Source organism: Lolium perenne, chromosome 7, assembly GCF_019359855.2.
Source record: "Lolium perenne isolate Kyuss_39 chromosome 7, Kyuss_2.0, whole genome shotgun sequence".
Lineage (NCBI taxonomy): Eukaryota > Viridiplantae > Streptophyta > Magnoliopsida > Poales > Poaceae > Lolium > Lolium perenne.
In genome coordinates this window covers 248,890,759-248,917,723 of record NC_067250.2, presented here as the reverse complement: position 1 = coordinate 248,917,723, position 26,965 = coordinate 248,890,759, and the positions used below count along the sequence as shown (strand labels likewise).

At 44.4% G+C, this 26,965-nt stretch overlaps 1 protein-coding gene across 1 annotated transcript; it reads left to right on the top strand.

The window, feature by feature from the left end:
- Positions 1-24,025: 24,025 nt before the first annotated feature.
- On the top strand, positions 24,026-26,215 carry LOC127313258 (tetraspanin-2). The gene is made up of 2 exons (XM_051343810.2): positions 24,026-24,658; positions 25,666-26,215. Exons 1-2 carry the CDS (start codon positions 24,164-24,166, stop codon positions 25,975-25,977), a joined length of 807 nt encoding a protein of 268 aa, XP_051199770.2. The 5' UTR covers positions 24,026-24,163; the 3' UTR covers positions 25,978-26,215.
- Positions 26,216-26,965: the final 750 nt, after the last annotated feature.

Genomic DNA, 26,965 nt, shown 5'->3' with positions numbered 1-26,965 from the left:
TGGTATTGAAATACTCAGAGAGATCCTTGCAGGGGACTGCGGGCATCATGCCGCTCCCAGGTCACTCGTTGCAAAAGCTTTTCCACTTGGGTTCTACTAGCTCATAGCTAAAGAAAATGCTGACAAGCTGGTAAAGACCTATCGAGGTTGCCAGTACTATGCTACTCAACCAAACGCTCCAGCCCAAGAGCTGAAGACCATCCCTATCACCTGGCCGTTTGCGGTCTAGGGGCTCGATATGGTTGGGAAACTAAAGAAATCATCTCCTGGCGGTTTTGAGTACCTCCTGGTCGCTGTTATCAAGTTCAGTAAGTGGATCGAGGCAAAGCCAGTGAGAAAAGCCGATGGTGCTACAGCACTAAAATTTGTCTGCAGCCTCGTGACGAGATTCGGCATTCCACACAGCATAATCACAGATAATGGCGCAAACTTCGCACATGGAGAATTGAAGGATTATTGTGATGATGTAGGGATCCGGCTTGACCTTGCCTCTGTGGCCCATCCACAATCCAATGGTCAGGTCGAAAGGGCCAACGGCCTCATATTATCAGGAATTAAACCACGCCTCGAAGAACCGCTGCGACGTGCAGCTGGAGCTTGGGCTGATGAGTTAGATTCTGTCTTTTGGAGTTTACGAACTACCCCTAACAGGTCAACCGGATTCTCTCCGTTCTTCCTGGTATACGGATCCGAAGCCGTGCTCCCTTCCGACATTATCCACGATTCCCAACGAGTTTCCGCCTATAATGAAGAAACTGCTGACGAGGCCAGACAACTATCTGTGGACCCGATAGAAGAAGCTCGGAATTTAGCTGACCAACGCTCTACCATATACCAGCAGAAACTCCGACGCTATCACAGCCGTCGAGTTCGGAATCGCTCATTTATGGCTAGAGACTTGGTCCCCCGCCTTCGTCAGGTGAAAGATCACAAGTTGCAATCTCCATGGGAAGGACCCTTCGTCGTTAGCAAAGTGCTTCACAACGGATCGTACTACCTTGTCGATTTCCGAGAGCTAAAGGACAGACCTGCTAATTGGCACCGGAAACGCAAGAGAGAGGATCCGGATGACATATACGACGAAACAGATCACCCCTGGAACATTGCACAGCTACGTCCTTTCCACACTTGGCAAAAATTTTCAGAATTACATACCTTGTAATAGTTATACATGATCAATGAAATAAAGCTTTTGGTTCACTCTTTGAGTCTTTTACCTCCTTTACTTGTTCATTTTTAGATCATGTATGTTTTTTCCAACTAAAACCGCAGAGTTGGATATTTCCGCCTAGGCGTGTATGGTAGTTGTGATTTTCAAAATCGTCCTTCTGGACGTGAGCTTAAGTTTTCTGGTGGAAATATTTTTCTGTTGCAAACCCATGGATTCCTGGTAGCGATTTCCGGCACCTATGCTGGGGGCTTGTTTCCGCGGTTATTGATGGATCGCCATTGGGCTTCGTCGCAACTGGCGAGCGTTTCCGGCTAATGGTCCTCCGGCTCGTGGAAGGTCAAGTGGGGAAGCCGGAAAAACATAAAGCCATCACTTGCTTTCAAACAAAACGAAACATGCGAATAAAATTAACGGATAGCAGGATAAGTTCTTTCCGCCCAAGCATACGTGTTTCGTCCCTAACTACTTAAGAATTTAAAGTTATATTATAAACCCTCTCGGGGCCAAAATGATGCATTGTTTTTTCCATCTTTCCGCAGGAATAAGTTTTTTACTTCTCCTTAGACGGAGAAGTTTCCACATCGACATCAGTCACCGGAGCATCTTTTTCTTCACCCTTGGCGGGAGAGGAGACATCATCGTCATTTTCTTTTTCATCTACAGCCGGAGATGCTGCGCCACCTTGGTCCTTGGAGATTGTCCAGGTATACTGGCTTTCGGATTGAGCAGGTCTGGACTCCGCCTCGCGTTCCTTGAGAAGCTCAGCTTCAAGGGGCTCGTCAGCTGGAAGAACCACCTTGTCATAAAATTCGTCATGGCGAATTCTCCGGGTGATGCGGGTGTCGTATCCGCTAACTGCATCCAGTAGTGCGTTAACATCCGCGTCCGGAGGAACACCAGCAGTTACTCTGTCAATGTCAAGATCCGGATTATGTGCAAGACACATAGCCAAGGACATGGCAGCAGCGCCCCGAGCTGATGATGCCTGCAGATCCACCACCAACTCCGGAAGAATATCCATCCTCTTGATAAGCTTGCGAACGTCGCAGGTTCGGCTCTTCTTAATCGATAGGTTGTGACAGATCTTCCTGGAGGCGGAAATGAGATCCTTGCAATCCTCTCCGGCAAGCTGAAGCAGATCATCGCGCGGGAATTGGCTCCGACATTCTTCTTTATATCCAAGCGGATCTGGAGGACACAATTTTTGATAAGTATAACAAATTAAGCGCAACATATGCATTACTCTATGAGCTTCGAGGACATACCCATGAAGTCGGAGTTCAGCAGATCCCAGCATTGTTCTGCTGTCTCCATGTACTTCCAGAGTCTGCCCAGTTCTTTTTGTTGCTTCTGGATGGTGTCGCTGTCAGTTTTTCTTTTTAACTGGAACTCACCCTCCTTTCGGATGAGCTCCGAGTTCTTCTCAGCAAACTTTTTCTCCGCCTCTACGAGTTTCGCCTCAAGATTTTTCTGGGAGGCGCGCAGAGTTTCCAGCTTGGAGGAGGCTGCAGCGAGGGACGAGGATGCACCTACTCAAAGATATGTAAACATCAAGTTTGAGATGCGGAACATAACCTATAGGCAAAAGAGAGTCGGAAACCAACCTTGGGCTTCTGACAGCTGCTTTTTTAGATCCGCGTTCTCTTGCTTGAACAGCTGGATCTTTTCCGCCTGACTGAGGGTAACGCGGCGCTGAAGAGCAATGTTTTGGTGCAGCTCGTAATGCAGAGCCTGCTGTTCCTGAAAATCCAGTCAGTGCAGGAGTAAGTTCCACAAGTATTTTATGGTTAAGTCTTTCTAAAGCATTGTTGCCGGAAATCTTTCCGCCATAATGCTTGGGGGCTACCACGACATTTAAATCTTTCTTCAATTTGAGTTTTTCTCTAAGTATCTAGACGCTAACTGCACTAGTTTCCGCCTAAATACTTGGGGGCTACTGGGGAGTTAACTTCCGCTTGCAGAGGAGCTTGTCGAGGAACTGGCCGGTTTCCTTCTTGAAATCCTGGATCTCCGATGATTCGGCATCAGGTTTTCCCCAGGCATTGTCCAACATAGAGTTGAGCAGATCTTGCTCCAGATCCCATTTTTCCGCCTCTGTGAGCTTGTTGAAATTTTTTGTGGCATAGGCTTTGGGGGTGGAGGTAAGGCGAGCCGGATCTCCAAAGTTCTTTGGGAACACGACTATATCACTCACCGCACCTGCAGCTTCTTCTGAGGATTTAACTTCCGCACCCTCTCGGCTTGGAACTTCAGCCTCGTCAGGAGCAGGGCCTTTGCCTCCGGACCTCTCTCCGCCCGCATTCTCGCTGCTAACCGGAATTATTTCCGGCAGAGTAGACGTGGCTGGAGCAGGAGATGGCTCCGTTTGAGGAGGAACTTGTTCCGCCTGAGGAGGATATGGTTGGGGAGCAGAGTGGGAGGCGCTTGGCGGAGCTGGTGTCGCGGGACCAACGACAGGGGATTTCTTCTGCATATATTTCGTAATAGGCTCCTGCACGTTGGTACGCGGTGGTGGTACTCGGATTCCTACAAGCTAGCAAAGGAAATATGTAAGTTACGAACTTTATCGAGACAAAAGATGCTCTGTACTCGGAAACTTACGTCGTGCCCAGAATGTTCGGGCGTGAGCGCTTTCCTGCTGTTGCCAACAGTTTGAGACGCTCACGCTCCGCTTTCTTGGAGTCGAGCGGAGGTGGCTTGGTGACCTTGGCCTTCTTGGCGGAGGCCTCGCCGCTAGCTCCGGCATCGGAGCCGGAAGCTTTGGCGCGGGGACGCTTCGAAGGTCGAGGGGCAGCCTTTCGGGGTGCTCGTTCCTCTTCTTCCTCGGCATCCTCCGGATCCTCCTCCGCCACATCGCCGCTGACGGGGACTCGAAGTATGGTGCGCAAATCTTCCTCCGCCAAAGTATCGAGCTGAGAGGAAAATTAGAAGAACAAGTTAAAACACTTTGAAGATATGAGAAGTTGAAAAATAGCGAAGGAACAAGTGCTTACCGGAGGACACTGGTCGTGTGTGTTGATGTCTTTGATCAGTTCCGGGAGCGGTTGGCCCCGGCCTATCTTCACCAGCGTCTTGAATCTCCATTTGAGAGAGTCAGCCGGAAGATCATGGCGTGTTACCCGGAGAGGATCGTCCGCCCCAGTATACGCGCACATCAGACGTGCGTTGTAGCGTAGAGGCTGGATTCTCCGGGAAAACCAGCTAAGGGTCAGCTGGGCTCCGGTTAGTCCGTCGTGGACTAAACAAGAAATCCTCCGAGCAGCCTTCTCCAGTATCGGTGTTTGGGCGAGCGTGGGGATGAAGCTCCAGCTAGCCAGTTCTTTTGGAGGCTTGTTGTTGAAAGTGGGAAGTCCGTCGTGGACATTCGGAACTGATACGTACTTCTCGTAGAACCATCCGGCGTTCCAGTACCGTACGGATTCGTGGGAGTCGTGAGGCAGATACATGCGGCCGGGTCGGAGCATAAAGGTCATGCTCCCGCAGTTCAACATGGCCTTGTCCTTTGTCTCTTTCTTCACTCGAAAAAAACTGCCATAATTTGATATCTGGTCAGATCCCAAGATGCCCTTCGCAGAGAGTTGCGAAGTTGGAGAGAAGGAGGTATGAGTTTGGGCAGATGTTGTAGGGTTGGAGTCCTACGTGTCGAGGATAGAGAGGAAGAATTCCGAACAGGGGAGCGACAGACCGCGCTCAACCCAAGCCTTGGTCATGACTCTTTCGTCTGCATCTGGACTGGGGACGTCGGAGTCGCGCATGAAACTCCAGTGCTCGGAGATCATGCCCTCGTTCTGGAGCTCCCTAAGCTCCGCGTCGGTAGTCTCGCAGGGCCACCATTGACCCCTCACACCTTCGCAGATCCGGGCTTGGAAGCCTTCTTGTTTTCCGCTTCCTGAACTTTGGCTGCCATTCTAGCTTGACCTTGAAGTTCTTCTTGAAGCTCTTGGGGAGTGGGAATCCGGCCTAGTACGGTACTGGAAGAGGCGGAGAATGGTTGAGCTAATCGAATGTCGGAAACAAACGGTGGCAAGTATGCAATGGGATCCGGGCAAATAGGTTCTAATGTATTGGTTTCTGGGCTACTCGGAGAGCTACCAGTGCAAAGAGGCGAACCATGCGACATGCTTCCGGCTGCACCTATGCAAAACTAATTTGAGTAATCCGGAACTACGCTAAGTCTTATTCTACAGAACCGGTGCACGTACCATCAATGGCGCGGTGGTCCGGTGAAGCTCCGGTGAAGTAGAGATCGCTGGACTTGGAGTAAAACTCGCTTTTTGACCACGAATCGGCGGCGGGCGAAGTTTCCCGATCAACCGCGATGATCTTGGCGCGAGAAGATGCTCGGAGTGGCGGCGCGCGAAGCTTCCCGCGGAGGTGCTCGCCGGAGATGAGATCGGACTGGCGGCGCAGCGTGAGGAAGAAGATGAAGTGGTGAGAAGGTGAAAGAATGGAAGAGTTACCGCGCGTGGGGGTATTTATAGACCTCACGCGGAGATTCGTGTTTCGGATCCGACGGCGGAAACTGAACGGTCACACCGTTGGATACGTGACACGTGTCTTAGGTTAAAAGCGGTGAAACGACGTGGAGGTAACTTAATTGTGCGCTCCCGAAATTTCCGGTTAAAGATTCGCATCTCCGAAAATTTAGCGCGGGAAAAGAGGGAGTTATGCACGGGAAAAGTGGAATCTCCGTTGCATTGGCGATTCAGAAGAAAAGAGGATTTCCGAGAAGATGATACCGGAAACAAGTAAAGGTTTGAAGCTCTTCAAGATTCTCTTCGTATCCGAGCTGAATGAAGTCGGAGGAATGATGAATCTCGGAGAACTTCGGGGGCTACTGTTGTGGGTATACTTTATGGGTATATCAACGGCGTGGCCTAGATCCGGCAAGCCCGGGTGGCCCACAGACGGTGATGTGGCATGTGGGCCATCGGGCGGCCCAGTTGCTGAAGATCCTGAAGGATGAAGTCCAGCCCAGGAATAGGAAGCCGGATCCCAACCGACCTACGAAGGAGGCCGGATCCGTGAAGCCCATGAAGTATCCGGATCCAGCACGTTCTTAGAGGAAGGCGGATCCTTTACGTACACGGCAAGATATTGTACCATAGTTAGGCAACTTGTATTCCGGCTAGGACTCTCCGTGTAAACCCTAGATCCGTGCGTATTTATAAGCCGGATCCCGGGAGCCCTAGAGGCACAACCACAACTCATTGTAATAGCGCGAAAACGCCCAGATAATTCCAGACAAGCAGCAGTAGGCCCTGTCATCGTGCAGGTATTCCGAAGCTGGGTAAATCGCGTACCACCCTCCCGTGTGCACTCCGCCCTATGGCCCCTACTTCTTCTCCGGATCCTTCCTCCGAGGCACCGTCGAATAGGCAACGACAGATGGTGAATCCACAATCGAGGTCTCGGGAGAGTCAACCTTCACTTTCTCAACGAACAAAAGAATAAACGGTTCCCCACACAACTCCTCAAGTCCGGGCATGATTTGCAGCACCGAAGCCATAACCGTCGAGCTAGCCCTAGCATGATGAGAAAAACAACTTAAAGGACTAGCTCTACTCTCACCAGTGGAACCACCATCAGGCACAACCAAAGGGCGTAGCTCAGAAGCGGTCTGGAACATAGGCAGCGTGGAGGAGAGATTTTTTGAGAGGGAAAAATTATGGCGAAAAGTACCTTTGTCACATGACACATGAGCATCAGTTGCTCCTAGTTTTTGAAAAAAAAAACACATTTATGGAATTCCAAATATTTCGAGCTGAAAACACAAATATATAGAAATCACCGAAGCCATAACCGTCGAGCTAGCCCTAGCATGATGAAAAAAACAACTTAAAGGACTAGCTCTACTCTCGCCAGTGGAACCACCATCAGGCACAACCAAAGGGCGGTCTGGAACATAGGCAGCGTGGAGGAGAGATTTTATGAGAGGGAAAAATTATGGCGAAAAGTGCCTTTGTCACATGACACATGAGCATCAGTTGCTCCTAGCTTTTGAAAAAAAAAACACATTTATGGAATTCCAAATATTTCGAGCTGAAAACACAAATATATAGAAATCTTCTGAAGGTACAATAGAAATTTTGGAGGACAATATATATTATTATGAACTATATAGAAAAGACAGATTTCTTACAAAAACTATCCCTATATACAGCCATAAATTTGTTTCTTTCATGTAGCTCAAACTACAACACAATTTTTACCAAAACTTCACACGAGTATTGATGATAAATTTTTTGATTTTTAAAAACATAGAAGTACTCCCTCCAGTTCAAAGGAATTGGGAAAAAAATAAAAAATAGATGGATCTACATAGTGAAACATGTCTGAATTTTTTACATCTATTTTTGGGCTTATTTTAAACCAGGTGAAGTATAATTTTTAAATAACGGAAGAAGTGCACTAAATCTGCTCTCAAAATTATGGTGCCTTTTTTTGCAATTTACTCCACATACAGCGTATGACATGTAATCCGAACAAAAAGGAAATAAAGGAAGAACATAGCCTAGCACATTTCCCCCCGAAGCACGCCACCGGATGAGCTGCGCTCTCCCCTTCTCGATTAAGCTAAGTCAGCACCGCCAGATTGACAGTAGCCATTAGCGGGGCACGCGGTGTGATGTGCGTCCACTGAAACCCACCCAGTGGAACGGCCAAAGGAAGCTGCCGCTACTGATTTCCCTGATCTCACCGGGCGCATCATCCAACACACTAGACTGACCTCACACCATGGAGTGTCCTGGGACTGCGTCCCCGTGTCCTTCATAAAACAAGGTCCCTGACGCTCACTTCACTCACACGCTCTCTCTCACTCAGTCCACGCGAGGCCGCTGATCGACTCGTCCCCCCAGCCGCGCACCGCGGCTATGGGCGTGAGCAACAACATCACGGCATGCCTCAACTTCGCGGCCATCCTCTGCACCTTCCTCATCGTCGCCACAGGTCTCTGGTTCGCCTTCAAGCAGGGCACCGAGTGCGCGCGCCTGGCGCGGTGGCCCATGGCCATCCTGGGCGGTCTCCTCCTCCTCGTTGCCCTGGCGGGGTTCCTCTCTTTCGGCAGGAGTGATGCCCTGTCGATTGTGTTCCTCCTAACAAAGGAGATACTCCGTATATATTTTTTGGCCTACTCGGTATTGTGATGTCAAAGTAATATGTCTACAGAGACACGATAATGATCACATGACATCGTCAATATATACCAAACGAGAAAAGAAGATTTGATGGATCGAGGTTAACGAGTATTGTGTTCAAAGAGTTGATTCACAGGAATACTTAAAGTCTGACCTCGGGTTATTAACATATTGTGAATCAAAGAGATTAACATATGTATTAACACGAAAGGTTTGTTTCTTAATATCTTCGAGTATGGTAAGGAGCCATCATGGACGTTCCAAGTCCCAATGTTAGTTACTGATTAGAAGGTGTTTGTGCTCATGACTGCGCATTACCGAACCTGTCGGGTCACACTCTTAATATGGTACAATCTGTTGTGAATGTTCCATTTATGGTGTGTGGTTGAGAGAAGCTGTTCGGAATAGTTCCTGTAGATTTCGAAAGTTTTTTGGACATTTAATGATTGAGGGGGAAACTATCGAAATTACGTTGAGGTTTTTGAAAATGATTACTTAGTATCATAGCGATGTGTTCCAGGGTTACTATTTGTATGGAATTATTTTTGTAATCATTTGGAATTATATTTCATATAGGGAAACCTAATTCCAATGAAGTCTGAAGTATGTGGAAGACTTTGGAATAAGAGAGCGAAAATTTTCAGAGGGAGAGGTGGCCAGCTGAGGTACGAAGGACCTCAAGGGACCGGCCAGGCCCCAAGGGGCTCAACATGTTCCTGCCCTTGGCCCCCTTCTGGAAGGGAGGGCCTAGGATTCGGTGGAGTGGGAGAACCCACCCTTGGTCACACAAATCTAGGAGAGACAGCGCAACCATAGGCGCGCACCATAAGGCCGGCAGCCAAATTGTCCCTCTCCCCAAGTCAGTACCCTTCCTCCACCTATATAAACAAAGGAGGCCCCTCCCTCTTTGTACAACAAGTTCTCTCCGTAGATCATAGAGCCCTTTGTTTTGTTCTCTATCTCTTCCCCTCCACATATGCACGCCATGGGGCTGCACCTCTCTCATTGTGAGATCTAAGCAATGGACGAAGCCTTCGCGGATTGTATCTCCCTACGAGTCTAGTACACTGGAGGAATCATCCGTTCTATTATGTGAACAAGTAGGAGATATCCTTGCGGTTGAGAGGAATTAGCCTAACTGCAGGGATCGCTCGGATCATTACCATCACCGAGCTCTTCCACACTACTCGGTGAGTAATTTTGAACGAATCCAGCCGTTGCATCTACACAACATAGATCTTGGTTGATCGTGTAGTACAAAAAAGTTTCGTTTTACATGCATTTTCCCCTTCAATCACAAGCGCCAAACTGAGAGCTTGAGACAATAAATTGGATACACACATGATTTCCTCATCATTACTGATAAGATAACCTTGGTAGCAGAGAGACCTCAAGAGCATCACTCGAATCATGCATTGAAGCAAGGTATTGAGCTTCTTGAGTTCTTCAGATAGTGTTATTTTAACTGTTATCCAAAGAAGGGTTTATCCCCCAAGGATTCCTATGATTGGGAGTATATTGCTTGAGTCCCTTCCCATGGTGTTTTTGGAGGGTACACTAAACCCAGCTAGATGTTTTTTTAATGGAACATCTAACCACGCTGGGACTGAGTGCCTGAAACATTAGAAAGAGACAAATTATTTCAAAAAAGTTGTTGTTGTCGATCACCAAAATTCACTAGGAGCCCAAAGATTCCTCTCAGCAGGAATGCTAGAAATATATTCTTTGGGTATTCTGAAACACCGAAGTGACACCCTTATCATTGAAAAGAGTTGTACCTTCCTAATTTCTTGCGGGATATATGTTTCTCAAGCTTATCACATGAACACATAGATCTTATGTAAGTCCGGTGGTTTCGAGCAAGATAAAGAGAGACCAATTTGTGGTAGGTTTATAAAGGTACATAGTTAAGGCATGTCACGATAGTTTTCTTCACTTCAAGAATCTTTGCCAAGTAATTTGCTATTGATACACTCCAAACACTCTACCAAATTCTTTAGATATTCACGAATATTGTGGAAAATGATAAATAGTGACACATTATAACACACTATGAGACAGGGTTCATGTTATTGGTTTGCTTAGATCTTCTATGGTGTAACACTTTATAATTAAATATTGTTTCAAGCAAGCCGAACTAAGAAAATTGCAAGAACAATTTGTTTTTTACTTGAGTGCTAGAAATTTAGTTGTTACGTAGATATTAGAGTTGCAATAAATTCTAAATATAATGACCATATTACAACGGTCATATTGTCATTTATACCTGAAAATATTGTTTTGGTACAATATAGTACAGGAAGGATCGATATAAATGGAATGCATTTAATGAAATGTTATGTAATAACAAAGTAAAAAAAATGGTACAAATTAATGAGAACTTTGTTTTAGTCTATTTAGTATAACAAAACAAATCAAACAGCAAACGCAAGGCATGATTCATTTAACGAGTGAAATTTGAAGGTGCATTTAAAATCGTAAGACTTACTAGATCTTACCTCGAGTGAGATGAGACCATAAACTGGTCCAGCTGCTCCTCGGCGCAGACTGCATCTGCAAGCTCCATAAGTCGTCGTCGTCTTCTTCCGTGAGCCCATCTTCAGTATAGAGATCAACGGTTAAGCTTGTCGGGTTTGCCACCTTTGGATTGTCATTTCGATTAGATAAAGAAACAATGCACTAATACGTTTCCATATAACCATTATGCGTGTTTTGATGAATGAACACAGATTTGCATACATATTTTGCAATTTCGATTGAAATATGTGTTGAGCCTCAATTAAACATTAATTAAGAAACCTTAATTGAGTAAAGCATTGGTTGATTTCCGAAACCGGAAGGGTTTATATATGTCTAACTTGTAGGCAATCAACAGATCCGACATCAAGTGCTGGTTAGTTTACGTAAAATACAAAGGCGTAAATTGTTTTGCCGGTCAACAAATTTGAGCCGGAGTGCGGATTGATTTCTGTTAAACCCAAAGATGTACATTTAAAGCACACAATCACAATCTTTCAAGATTGGGAACTTGTGGGTGGGCGTCTCTAGCCGACCAGAGTTTGAATCCCCGTGGACGGAATATTTCACCTCGATTTATTTCCGTGGGTTTAGCTCGGTCTCACACCTTTCTATCTTAATTCCGATGCCCTGGGCTCCTCCCCAGCAGTCTAGTTGTATACCCTAAAGCTATTGTATTTGTGAGACAGAGAAATCCGGAACAAAAGTCTCCTTTTCCGTCACCACATTCACTCTAGTGTCCACTTCACCAAGCAGGTCCCCTCACACTCTCGGCCGACGCCATAGGCGCGAGCAACAACATCACGGCGTGCCTCAACTTCACGGCCCTGCTCTGCACCGTTCGGGTCATCGCCACGGGCCTCTGGTTCGCCTCCAAGCAGGGCGTCGAATGCGCTCGCCTAGCGCGGTGGCCCGTGGCCATCCTGGGCAGGCTCCTCCTCCTCGCCGGCTTCGTCGGCGCCTACGGGAACCGACAGGGCCTCCTGGCCGCCTACCTCTTTGCCATGGCGGCGCTCATCACGCTCCTCCTTGGGCTCCTTATCTTCGAATTCTCCATCACCCACGGCTCGGGGGCCTACCCGGTGTCCGGACTTCGATTTCGATGATATTGGGATCGTTGAAATCATAACAACGAGCTCTAGAAAATATGCGTAGAAATATCATAGTCCAACAAGGGAGGATATAAAAAAAATGATGAAAGGTTTGACCTATCTATAAAAGACATAACGGCAAAACCACCAATAAAGAAAACACAATAGAGAATGCATATGAACTCCATTTTATATGAACTGGATCTTGTCATGAGAATAATCACAAGCTCTAAAAAACCATATGGATAAGATCCAAATAAAAATCAAGAAAGATGATGATGCAATGATGCAAAGGTTTAAGCTCTCTCCAAATGATACGATTGAGTTACTCACTCAAGATAGTGCGGCAACTAACGTATAACCAGATGTCTCCCAACTAAACCTCGAGACCGGTACTAATTAAAGAAACGCTATCAAGATCAAACCTCAACCTTGCGCATTCCACTTGATCTCGGTGATGACGATCTTGATCGGAACAAGATGAAACTCATTTCTTGAGTGTGTTTGCTTGATGAAGTCTTGTGGATTGCTCCCCCATACTCCATTATGAGAGAGCTTCTTTTTCGGTGCATCTTCACATAACCATGAACACCATATGATCTCTTCGAGTTGGCTCATCTTGAACTTGCACATCATTTTTTCTTATTGCAACCTTAAATCCAACATATGATTCCAGCATTGCCTATAAACAACTCCTACAAATATAACTCAATGCAAATATTAGTCCATTGGAAATATCATCAATTACGAAAATCACACATGGAGGCTTCTGATGTCTACGCCCCCCTCCTTTTCCTGTAGACAGTGTTGGGCCTCCAAGAGCAGAGGTTTGTAGAACAGTAGCAAGTTTTCCCTTAAGTGGATCACCCAAGTTTTATCGAACTCAGGGAGGAAGAGGTCAAAGATATCCCTCTCATGCAACCCTGCAACCACAAAGCAAGAAGTCTCTTGTGTCCCCAACACACCAAATAGGTGCACTAGTTCGGCGAAGAGATAGTGAAATACAGGTGGTATGAATAAGTAGCAACGGCACCAGAAAAGTGCTTTGCCCAGGACAGTAAACAAGCAGTAGTAACGCAGCAGTAGTAACACAGTAAAACAGTAAACAAGCAGCGATAGCAGTATTTAGGAACAAGGCCTAGGGATCATACTTTCACTAGTGGACACTCTCAACATTGATCACATAACAGAATAGATAAATGCATACTCTACACTCTCTTGTTGGATGATGAACACATTGCGTAGGATTACACGAACCCTCAATGCCGGAGTTAACAAGCTCCACAATTCAATGTTCATATTTAAATAACCTTAGAGTGCATGAAAGATCAATACAACTAAACCAAGTACTAACGTAGCATGCACACTGTCACCTTCATGCTAAGAAAGGAGGCATAGATCACATCAATACTATCATAGCAATAGTTAACTTCATAATCTACAAGAGATCATAATCATAGCCTACGCCAAGTACTAACACGGATGCACACACTGTCACCATTACACCGTGCAGGAGGAATAAAACTACTTTAATAACATCACTAGAGTAGCACATAGATAAATTGTGATACAAAACACATTGCAATCATAAAGAGATATAAATAAGCACTTCACTATGCCATTCATAACAGTGAATAAGTATTCTGTGAAATATAGCCTAAGAGACCCACACGGTGCACACACTGTCACCTTTACACACGTGGGACAAGGAGTCTCCGGAGATCACATAAGTAAAATTCACTTGACTAGCATAACGATATCTAGATTACAAGCATCATCATATGAATCTCAATCATGTAAGGCAGCTCATGAGATTATTGTATTGAAGTACATAGGAGAGAGATGAACCACATAGCTACCGGTACAGCCCCGAGCCTCGATGGAGAACTACTCCCTCCTCATGGGAGACAACAGCGTTGATGAAGATGGCGGTGGAGATGGCAGCGGTGTCGATGGAGAAGCCTTCCGGGGGCACTTCCTCGTCCCGACGGCGTGCCGGAACAGAGACTCCTGTCCCCCAGATCTTGGCTTCGCGATGGCGGTGGCTCTGGAAGGTTTCTCGTACCGTGGCTTTTCCGTATCGAGGTTTTAGGTCCAGGGGCTTTATATAGGCGAAGAGGCGGCGTCAGAAGGTCGAAGGGGCGACGACACTATAGGGGGGCGCGGGCCCCCCTTGGCCGCGCCGGCCTAGGGTTTGGTGGGCCTGTGCCCCCTCTCTGGCGGCTCTCGGGTGTTCTGGATGCTTCCGGGCAAAATAGGAACCTGGGCGTTGATTTCGTCCGATTCCGAGAATATTTCTTTACTAGGATTTCTGAAACCAAAAACAGCAGAAAACAAGCGGCACTTCGGCATCTTGTTAATAGGTTAGTTCCAGAAAATGCACGAATATGACATAAAGTGTGCATAAAACATGTAGATATCATCAATAATGTGGCATGGAACATAAGAAATTATCGATACGTCGGAGACGTATCAGCATCCCCAAGCTTAGTTCCTGCTCGTCCCGAGCAGGTAAACGATAAACAAGGATAATTTCTGGAGTGACATGCCATCATAACCTTGATCATACTATTTGTAAAGCATATGTAGTGAATGCAGCGATCGAAACAATGTATATGTCATGAGTAAACAAGTGAATCGTATAGCAAAGACTTTTCATGAATAGTACTTCAAGACAAGCATCAATAAGTCTTGCATAAGAGTTAACTCATAAAGCAATAATTCAAAGTAGAAGCATTGAAGCAACACAAAGGAAGATTAAGTTTCAGCGGTTGCTTTCAACTTGTAACATGTATATCTCATGGATATTGTATCCATAGAGTAATATAACAAGTGCAATATGCAAGTATGTAGGAATCAATGCATAGTTCACACAAGTGTTTGCTTCTTGAGGTGGAGAGATATAGGTGAACTGACTCAACAATAAAAGTAAAAGAAAGGTCCTTCAAAGAGGAAAGCATCGATTGCTATATTTGTGCTAGAGCTTTGATTTTGAAAACAAGAAACAATTTTGTCAACGGTAGTAATAAAGCATATGTATCATGTAAATTATATCTTACAAGTTGCAAGCCTCATGCATAGTATACTAATAGTGCCCGCACCTTGTCCTAATTAGCTTGGACTACCGGATCATCGCAATGCACATGTTTTAACCAAGTGTCACAATGGGGTACCTCTATGCACTTTGTACAAAGGTCTAAGGAGAAAGCTCGCATTGGATTTCTCGCTATTGATTATTCTCAACTTAGACATCCATACCGGGACAACATAGACAACAGATAATGGACTCCTCTTTTATGCATAAGCATGTAGCAACAATTATTTTTCTCATATGAGATTGAGGATATATGTCCAAGACTGAAACTTCCACCATGGATCATGGCTTTAGTTAGCGGCCCAATGTTCTTCTCTAACAATATGCATGCTCTAACCATAAGGTGGTAGATCGCTCTTACTTCAGACAAGACGAACATGCATAGCAACTCACATGATATTCAACAAAGAGTAGTTGATGGCGTCCCCAGGAACATGGTTATCGCACAACAAGCAACTTAATAAGAGATAAAGTGCATAAGTACATATTCAATACCACAATAGTTTTTAAGCTATTTGTCCCACGAGCTATATATTGTAAAGGTGAAGAATGGAAATTTAAAGGTAGCACTCAAGCAATTTACTTTGGAATGGTGGAGAAATACCATGTAGTAGGTAGGTATGGTGGACACAAATGGCATAGTGGTTGGCTCAAGTATTTTGGATGCATGAGAAGTATTCCCTCTCGATACAAGGTTTAGGCTAGCAAGGCTATTTGAAACAAACACAAGGATGAAGCGGTGCAGCAAAACTCACATAAAAGACATATTGAAAACATTATAAGACTCTACACCGTCTTCCTTATTGTTCAAACTCAATACTAGAAATTATCTAGACCTTAGAGAGACCAATTATGCAAACCAAATTTTAGCAAGCTCTATGTATTTCTTCATTAATGGGTGCAAAGTGTATGATGCAAGAGCTTAAACATGAGCACGACAATTGCCAAGTATCACATTACCCAAGACATTTATAGCAATTACTACATGTATCATTTTCCAATTCCAACCATATAACAATTTAACGAAGAAGAAACTTCGCCATGAATACTATGAGTAGAAACTAAGGACATACTTGTCCATATGCAACAGCGGAGCGTGTCTCTCTCCCACACAAACATTTATTCAAACAAAAACAAAAAACAAAAGCACACAGACGCTCCAAGCAAAGTACATAAGATGTGACCAAATAAAAATATAGTTTCAGGGGAGGAACCTGATAATGTTGTCGATGAAGAAGGGGATGCCTTGGGCATCCCCAAGCTTAGACGCTTGAGTCTTCTTGATATATGCAGGGGTGAACCACCGGGGCATCCCCAAGCTTAGAGCTTTCACTCTTCTTGATCATAGTATATCATCCTCCTCTCTTGACCCTTGAAAACTTCCTTCACACCAAACTTCTCATAAACTTCATTAGAGGGGTTAGTACATAATCAAAAACTCACATGTTCAGAGGTGAAACAATCATTCTTAACACTTCTGGACATTTCTCAAAGCTACTGGAAGGTAATGGAATAAAGAAATCCACCCAACACAGCGAAAGAAGCAATGCGAAATAAAAGGCAGAATCTGTCAAAACAGAACAGTCCGTAAAGACGAATTTTTAATAAATACTTCCGTTGCTCAGATCAGAAAACTTAAAACTAATGAAAGTTGCGTACATATCTGAGGAACACGCACGTAAATTGGCATATTTTTCTGAGTTACCTACAGAGAAAACAGCACAGATTTGTGACAGATAGAAATCTGTTTCTGCGCAGAAATCCAAATCTAGTATCAACCTTCGATTAGAGGCTTCACTTGGCACAACAAAACACAAAACTAAGATAAGGAGATGTTGCTACAGTAGTAAACAACTTCCAAGACTCAAATATAAAACAAAGTACTGTAGCAAAATAAACACATGGGTTATCTCCCAAGAAGTTCTTTCTTTATAGCCATTAAGATAGGCTCAGCAGTTTTAATGATGCACTCGCAAAAAATAATATTTGAAGAAAAAGAGAGCATCAAGAGGCAAGTATGAAATAAATTTAAGCCTAACATGCTTCCTATGCATAGGAATCTTGTAAATAAACAAGTTCATGAAAAGCAAAGTGACAAGCATAGGAAGATAAAACAAGTGTAGCTTCAAAAATTTCAGCACATAGAGAGGTGTTTTAGTAACATGAAAATTTCTACAACCATATTTTCCTCTCTCATAATAACTTTCAGTACCAACATGAGCAAACTCAACAATATAACTATCACATAAAGCATTCTTATCATGAGTCTCATGCATAAAATTATTACTACTCTCCACATAAGCATAGTCATTCCTATTAATTGTAGTGGGAGCAAATTCAACAAAGTAGCTATCATCAAATATAAGAGGCATATTGTAATCATAATCAAATTTATCCTCCATAGTAGGTGGAACCAAAAGGCTACTATCATTATAATCATCATAAATAGGAGGCAAAGTATTATCAAAGAAAATTTTCTCCTCAATGCTTGGGGGACTAAAAAGATCAAGCTCATCAAAACCAGCTTCCCCAAGCTTAGAATTTTCCATAGCATTAGCAACAATAGTGTTCAAAGCATTCATATTAATAATATTCCCATTAGCATGCATATAAAGTTCCATGGGTTTTTTAATTCTCTCTTCAAACACATCATGTCCTAATTCAAGATAAAGTTCATAAAGATCTCTCATATTTTTGTTGTTTTCCATTATGCCTAACTAGTGTAAACAAGAAACAAAAAGTTGCAATTGCAGGATCTAAAGGAAATAGCTTTGAGTACTTACGGCGCCGGAAAATAGCTTAGTAGCCGAGATCCGGAGTGTGAGTACCTTTTACCTTTCCTCCCCGGCAACGGCGCCAGAAAATAGCTTGATGTCTACGCCCCCCTCCTTTTCCTGTAGACAGTGTTGGGCCTCCAAGAGCAGAGGTTTGTAGAACAGTAGCAAGTTTTCCCTTAAGTGGATCACCCAAGGTTTATCGAACTCAGGGAGGAAGAGGTCAAAGATATCCCTCTCATGCAACCCTGCAACCACAAAGCAAGAAGTCTCTTGTGTCCCCAACACACCAAATAGGTGCACTAGTTCGGCGAAGAGATAGTGAAATACAGGTGGTATGAATAAGTAGCAACGGCACCAGAAAAGTGCTTTGCCCAGAACAGTAAACAAGCAGTAGTAACGCAGCAGTAGTAACACAGTAAAACAGTAAACAAGCAGCGATAGCAGTATTTAGGAACAAGGCCTAGGGATCATACTTTCACTAGTGGACACTCTCAACATTGATCACATAACAGAATAGATAAATGCATACTCTACACTCTCTTGTTAGATGATGAACACATTGCGTAGGATTACACGAACCCTCAATGCCGGAGTTAACAAGCTCCACAATTCAATGTTCATATTTAAATAACCTTAGAGTGCATGAAAGATCAATACAACTAAACCAAGTACTAACGTAGCATGCACACTGTCACCTTCATGCTAAGAAAGGAGGCATAGATCACATCAATACTATCATAGCAATAGTTAACTTCATAATCTACAAGAGATCATAATCATAGCCTACGCCAAGTACTAACACGGATGCACACACTGTCACCATTACACCGTGCAGGAGGAATAAAACTACTTTAATAACATCACTAGAGTAGCACATAGATAAATTGTGATACAAAACACATTGCAATCATAAAGAGATATAAATAAGCACTTCACTATGCCATTCATAACAGTGAATAAGTATTCTGTGAAATATAACCTAAGAGACCCACACGGTGCACACACTGTCACCTTTACACACGTGGGACAAGGAGTCTCCGGAGATCACATAAGTAAAATTCACTTGACTAGCATAACGACATCTAGATTACAAGCATCATCATATGAATCTCAATCATGTAAGGCAGCTCATGAGATTATTGTATTGAAGTACATAGGAGAGAGATGAACCACATAGCTACCGGTACAGCCCCGAGCCTCGATGGAGAACTACTCCCTCCTCATGGGAGACAGCAGCGTTGATGAAGATGGCGGTGGAGATGGCAGCGGTGTCGATGGAGAAGCCTTCCGGGGGCACTTCCCCGTCCCGGCGGCGTGCCGGAACGAGACTCTGTCCCCGGATCTTGGCTTCGCGATGGCGGCGGCTCTGGAAGGTTTCTCGTACCGTGGCTTTTCCGTATCGAGGTTTTAGGTCCAGGGGCTTTATATAGGCGAAGAGGCGGCGTCAGAAGGTCGAAGGGGCGACGACACTATAGGGGGGCGCGGGCCCCCCCTTGGCCGCGCCGGTCTAGGGTTTGGTGGGCCTGTGCCCCCTCTCTGGCGGCTCTCGGGTGTTCTGGATGCTTCCGGGCAAAATAGGAACCTGGGCGTTGATTTCGTCCGATTCCGAGAATATTTCTTTACTAGGATTTCTGAAACAAAAAACAGCAGAAAACAGCAACTGGCACTTCGGCATCTTGTTAATAGGTTAGTTCCAGAAAATGCACGAATATGACATAAAGTGTGCATAAAACATGTAGATATCATCAATAATGTGGCATGGAACATAAGAAATTATCGATACGTCGGAGACGTATCAGCTTCATGCACTTTTAGTTGTGTTTATATCATGGACTTTCATCATATATGTAATTTCTTTATAAGCTCACAATATTGATCATAGGCTTCTTTAATTCAAAGGATTAAAGCTTGATTGACATCCCTTGTATATCTACATCTCTCGAGTGATGAAAGCTTGATGTAGTGAGGCTTTTATCCAGTTTTCCTTTGCATGTCCGTGCAAATCAATAGCTCTGAAGAATGTGCATTCATTGGATAACTTTATTTGCCGTACTGTAGTATTCTTGCCTTAGCTGTTGAGCTTGCTCAGTTCACTATCATGTGTTTTTTTACTTGTGTTTGTGTCAGTGACGTTTCCTCACTAGGTGCTAATCCTTTTATTAAATATTTGCAACTCAGTGATGCCTCTATAAATTAGTTACATAGTTTTGCTTAACCATGTTGATAATAAATATCTTGCTAATGATTTATAATGAGATAATCTTATCTTTGCTTGTACTTGTGCCCTGCTTTATTTAGATTTGGTGTTTGATTACATGTGATGCTTTTGAATACTGTGTTGCATGCTCTTAGTGCTTAACTAAATAAATTCAGTAGGTGTTTTTATTCGCATTGCTTGGATTTTGATTCTTGTGATCAAATGATGCTAAACAATTCCCTCTCCAACTACTAGATAGGTTGGAATAATACTATGGCTCTATTTTCTGGTGTATGATCCACTTGATCAACATCAATGCCTTATTTCCTAGTAGGTTGAGTTCAACTTGCTGTTTGTAGAGAAGCACAAGTCATGTGGCTTTGGTAAATTTTCTTATTGGTCTATATTGCTCGTAACAGTGATCCCACGGGAAGATGAGGATCCTAGATTTATGATGTTATTTTTCATACCTTAATGAGCTGGAATTATGTGAAAAATTGATATTATGCAACTTATGGATAAATGGCTATAATTATGATTTCGTATGGTTGCTAGACACCAATTGTAAGGATGAACATGTATATTTATATGTATGCCAGCGTGGATTTTATTAATACGGGTATTGTTATTTTTATTCATGCATGTATGCCAGCATGGATTTTATTAATACATGTATTTTTTAATCATGAAAGTTGAACTAGCGACAGGCCAAAAAAGCAAACTGTCACTGCTGTTAACAAATGAACACATCACTTCAAACTAATAACGACATCCAAAAAAAGCAAACCTTAGTGCTAGGTTGGTAATGACACTCACAGAAAACCAAGGCGTGTTACGCATGTCAAGAAGTCTACTCAGTGAGAGTTCACTAATGACATCTTCCACATGAACGTGCACGTCACCATAAATCACGAATGAAAGCATGTAAACATAATGAACTGTCACTAATAGCATGCCAGTGACATAATTATTTAGTGAATTCTCATTAGATCGGATATTCTAGTAATGTTCACCAAATTATGTGTGTGTTCCTGCAATGTCGTTATAAAAGTCTGGTCGCTAGATGAATGAACTTCCGATGATGGACAATGATTGATTTTGTTGTCGGTACTTAGCAGAACCAGCGACATTTGAAACGACTATCACTGGTACACATTACCAGTGGTGGTATATCCGTTACGCCAACCTCTATCGCTAGAAGTGCCGAAAACACACCTGTCACTGGTAATCTTTTTTCTGGTAGTGTTTGGATGAAGTCCGGAGTGGGCGGAAAACTTTGGAATAAGAGAGGGTAAGGTTTCAGAGGGAGAGAGGGAAGAGGTGGCTGGCTAGGTTGCGAAGGACCTCAAGGGGGCGACCAGGCCCCAAGGGGGCCAAGGTGCCCCTGCCCTTGCCCCCCTTGAGAAGGAGGGCCCTATGGTTTGGTTTGGTGGGCCGACCCAACCTTGGCCACACCGACCTAAGAGAGGCAGCGGCAGCCTTAGGCACGCACCATAAGGGAGGCGGCTAAATTGCCCCTCCTCCACCTATATAAACAACGGATGCCCCTCCGTCTTTGTAGAACCAGTTCTCTCTGTAGATCATAGAGCCCACTGGTTTGCTGTCTCTCTCTTCCTCTCCACATACGCACACCATGAGGTTGTACCTCTCTCAGTTTGAGATCTAATAAATGGACAATAAAGCCCTCGTGGATTGATATCTCTATATGCGTCGACTACGTCGGAGGAATCATTCATTCGATTATGTGAACAAGTAGGAGATATCCTCGCGGTTGAGAGTGCTCAGCCAAACTACAGGGATCGCTCGGATCATCACCATCACTGAGCTCTTCCGCACTACTCGGTGAGTAATTTTAAAACGAAACCCGTTATTGCATCTACATAGTATAGATCTTGGGTGATCGTGTAGAACCAAAGATTTTTTTTACATGCATGTTTCCCTTCAATCATAAGTGCCAGTCTGAGAGCTTGAGGCAATCAAAAAATACACACAGTATTTCCTCATCATTATTGATAAGATAACCTTGGTAGCAGATAGACCTTAAGAAGCACCCCTCGAATCTTGCACTGAAACAAGGAATTGAGCTTCTTCATTTCTTCAGGTAATGTTACTTTAACGGTTAGCCAAACAAGGGTTTATCCCCCGAGGATAATTGGGTGTATATTACTTGAGTTCCTCATCCTTGATGTTTTTGGAGGGTACATTGAACCCAGCTAGATGTTTTTCAATGGAACATCTAACCATGCTAGGATAGTGCCTGAAACACCAGATAGAAAAGTTGTTGCAAAATAGGTGTTGTTGTCGATCACCAAAATCCACTAGGAGTGCAAAGATGTCCTTTCACTAGGAATGCTAGAAATATATTCCTTGGATATTCTGAAACACCGCAGTGACACGCTTATCATGCAAAAGAGTTGTACCTTCCTAATTTCTTACGCGGTATATGAATCTCAAAATTATCACGTGAAAACATAGATCTTATGTAAGTTGGTTGGTTTTGATCAAGATAAAGAGAGACCAGCTGGTGGTAGGTTTATAAAGGTACATAGTTAAGGCATGCCACGATAGTTTTCTTCATGTTAAGAATCTTAGCCACGTAATTTGCTAGATTGATACACTCTAAACACTCTACCAAGTTCTTTAGATATTTATGAATATTGCGGAAAATAATAAATTATGACACATTATAACACACTACGAGACACGGTTAATGTTATTGGTTTGGTTAGATCTTCTATGGTGTAATACTTTATAATTAAATTTTTTTTTTCAAGCAAGCAGGACTAAGAAAATTGCAATAACAATTTTGTTTACTAGAGTGATAGAAATTTCATTGTAACAGATATTAAACTGCAATAAAGTTTAAATATACATAACCATGTTACAATGGTAATATTGTCATCTATAACTGAAAATATTGTTTTGTACAATATATCACAAGAAGTATCAATAGAAACGGCATACATTTAATGAAATTTTTTGTAGTAATAAAATAAATATTTGGTATAAATTAACGAGAACTTTATTCTAGAGTCTTTAGGACAGCAAACAAAATCAGTCAACAAACACAAAACATGATTCATTTAACGCATGGAAGTTGAAGGTGCATTTGAAACCGTAAGCCTTAGAAAACCGCACAACAGGTGAGACGACAACACAGATAGTTCTAGCTGCCCCTTGGCACACACCACATCCGCAAGCTCCATAAGTGGCCGCCGCCTTCTTCTGTTGACCCATCTTCATGACAGAGATCAACTATTAATCTTGTTGACCGGGCTTACCATCGACAACGGGCCTTCGATTTCGATTTGGATAACATCCATAAATAAGTTACCGATACAGTTTCATATAAATTGTATGCGTGTTTAATTTTGCAATTTCGATTGAAATAAATGTGTTGGACCTCAATTAAACATTCATTAGTAAACCTCACTTGAGTAGAGTGCGGTTTCATTTCTGAAAACAGAAAAGTTTATATATGCCAAATTTGCTGGCAATCAACAGATCCAACGTAAGTGCTGGGTAGTTTCCGTAAAATACAAAGGTTTAATTTTTTGCCGATCAACAAATTTAAGACCAAGTGCGGGTTGATTTCTGTTAAAACGAAAGATCTATTCTCTCCGTCCCATAAAAGTTATCTTCAATTTATCAAAGTTAAATAGATAAACCTAAGATAAATTTCATGGAAGGAAGAGAGTACGTTTAACGAACACGATCACAAGATTGTGAGCTGTGGGGGAGCCAGTGCCGGAACGTCAAGTCAGCGTACATGGAAAGTCGGTCACCAAGGGAGTACGTCGCCGGATGCAGCTGCAATCTTTCATCCCCGATTCAGATAAGTCGGCACCTTGGGATTGGCAGTAGCTCGGCCGACGGTGTCAATCGGCTGACAATATGACATAGGGTCGACGTGCCGGAGCATCTTCCTTCTCTCACCGGCGACTGCAGCGCGGCGCCACGACACGAGCGCATGCGTCCAAAGAAGCTGCCGACGTCCCCGATCTCATCGGCCGCATCATCCAAGAAACTACACAGACCTCACCGCGGAGCGTGCTGGGACTGCCTTCATTTCACACCTGACGTTCACTTCACTTCACTCACACGCTCGCTCTCACTCAGCGTCTCAGTCCACGCCACGCCGCCGGCCAAACCGTCCCGCCCGCGCGCCGCCGCGGCCATGGGCGTGAGCAACAACATCACGGCGTGCCTCAACTTCACGGCCCTCCTCTGCACCATTCCCGTCATCGCCACGGGCCTCTGGTTCGCGTCCAAGCAGGGCGCCGAGTGCGCGCGCCTGGCGCGGTGGCCCGTGGCCATCCTGGGCGGGCTGCTCCTCCTCGTCGCGCTGGCCGGCTTCGTCGGCGCATACTGGAACCGCCAGGGCCTCCTGGCCGCCTACCTCTTCGCCATGGCGGCGCTCATCACGCTCCTCGTCTTCGCCTTCGCCGTCACCCACGGCTCCGGCGCGTACGAGGTGCCCGGGCGCGCCTACCGCGAGTACCGGCTCGAGGGGTTCTCGGGCTGGCTGCGCGGGTACGTCGCCGACCCGCGCCGGTGGGAGGGGATCAGGGCCTGCCTCGCCGCGTCCGACACCTGCAGGAAGCTCGGCGTGGAGAGCGCATTCTTCATCGCCCCCGAGCAGTTCTACCAGTCCCACCTCTCCCCGCTCCAGGTACTGAATCTGATAAATGTTCATTGATGTTAACTGCTGCAATTCATTCCTTAATTACCCGCATTGTAGTATTAATTGGCAAATTCATAAATTGTGCGCTGCAGCAGGTAGATCATATAGTGGTTAAGCTAGATAGTGCCAGTGACCAATGACAAATGTACGTATGCAGGGTAGTACTAATCTGAACTCTGAAGTACTAGATGGTGTGTGCAGGTTTAATCTATAGTGGTAGTAGAAGTAGCTAAGTACTGATTGACAAGAGGAATCAAATCATCACCGAACAAACTTTGTCGGCTCTATGGACCAAAGCAGAGATAAATTATCCCCCAAAAGGTTAAAATCTATTGATCGACTGCATCCATGGTGGGACATTCAGTTATGCAAACTGTGTAAGGACGAATCAATGACAGATATGCTGATGATTTGTGGGCTAAGCGTGCAAGCGCAAGTGTGTCATATCCATGTGGCCATGTGAGTACTAAGCTTGTGGGAGCAAGAACTGTAATTGGAAGGCGAGATGGGCTCATCTTATTCTTGATAGGTGTGGTCTGAACGTGTGAGAAGAGGTCGACATGGAAATGTGGGCCAGCACATGGAAGCATGTACTATTCCTGAATCCTGGTTTAGTTTAGCATCATATATGAGCAATTTCGAGGTTGTATAGGGACGAGAGAAGCTTCATGTGTACATAATGCAGCCGAAGCATGAACATGGCTCACTGTCCTTGCTAAAGCAGCTCACCTCCCCACATTTTTGTCTCTTTGCGTAACCGCTTGATTTGGACTACACATTTTCTTGGGTGTTCTTGTGTCGCGATGCATTATGTATAACACTTTATATATCTTCAGGCAAGAAAATTGGTTTAGTGCTAAGAGCAGCGCACTAACAGTTAGACACGGCCACATTGTGGTCTCACAATGTAATTTGTAACTGAATTGTCGCATTGCATTGCCATGTCCACATAACTTGAAGTCCTGAAGAAACTCTGTTTGTGCTTGTGCGTGCAGTCCGGGTGCTGCAAGCCGCCGACGGCGTGCGGGTACGCGTACGTGAGCCCGACGGTGTGGACGAGCCCGGCGAACCCAGCCGCCGACGCGGACTGCGGCGCGTGGAGCAACGACCCCCGCCAGCTCTGCTACGGGTGCAGCTCCTGCAAGGCCGGGATGCTGGGCATCCTGCGCGACCAGTGGCGCAGGGCCAACGTGGCGCTCGTCGCCGCCACCGTTGCGCTCATCATCGTCTACATCATCGGCTGCAGCGCCTTCAAGAACGCCCAGACCGAGGACCTCTTCCGCCGCTACAAGTGGAGCAACACCTGATAGTTAGATATTTCCTGTATGTATATTTCCTGAATGATCAACCCATGATACATTGATACCAACGGCACTACGATTACTGACGAAAAGTTCTGTAAATTATGTAGTGGCAATGTTTTAGTATCCAGAGCTGAGATTAGGGTTGCGTTTGCGTGCCACACTTGGTACACTTGAGCACACATGGCTACTTATGCATGCGTGTGATACTGTGATTTCAGGCCGTTTATAATGCTGGTGTTTTTGCCTTCGGCCGAATTCGGGTTTCAGGCGGGTTACTGTATTCCGTTGGCCGTTGCATGGTGATGGTAGACTCTGCATTTGAAGCTAGGACGACCCTGCATATGCACAGACAAGTGTGCCAACGACGACGTGGTTCAATGACTGATACCCTGAAGGTTGTGGATTCCAAAGTTCCTAGCATCTACTACTCCAACTACTAGTACTATATTAAGCTTTTGGAGATAAACAATGTAAAGAAGACTAATATAAGCATTGACAATATTCCATGGCATAATTTGATTTAAGATTCTAGTATTTATTAACAGTGACCTATTCACAAGTTTAAGTCATCTTGTCTGGGTTCAGGGCACGCTTTTGACCTAGTGCAATACTGCAATGTAGGACACAAGAGTTTATTTCTTAACATAGTTAAACGACATCGGAAATGTAAGCATTGACAAGATTCCATGGCGCTCGATTTGACCTTTATTTAATTAAGGGATCTTTTTGATTAACGGTGACCCCTTCATAAATTATTTAGCATTGCAGTCATCTTGTCCGGATTCAGGGCACACCTCCTTGGAACCCATTCATGCCACACTTAGGACCGAGTGCAATGCAAGAGAGAGTAGCAGAGCTTTTTCTTTCTTCGACTGTGTTTGCACGAACATTTCAATCTTCTCGAATTAATAAAATGCCGCACGAGAATTGACTTGAATAAAACTTCAATTACTTCTTCTTTGGTGAGTGAATGGGTAGCATTACCAGTGTT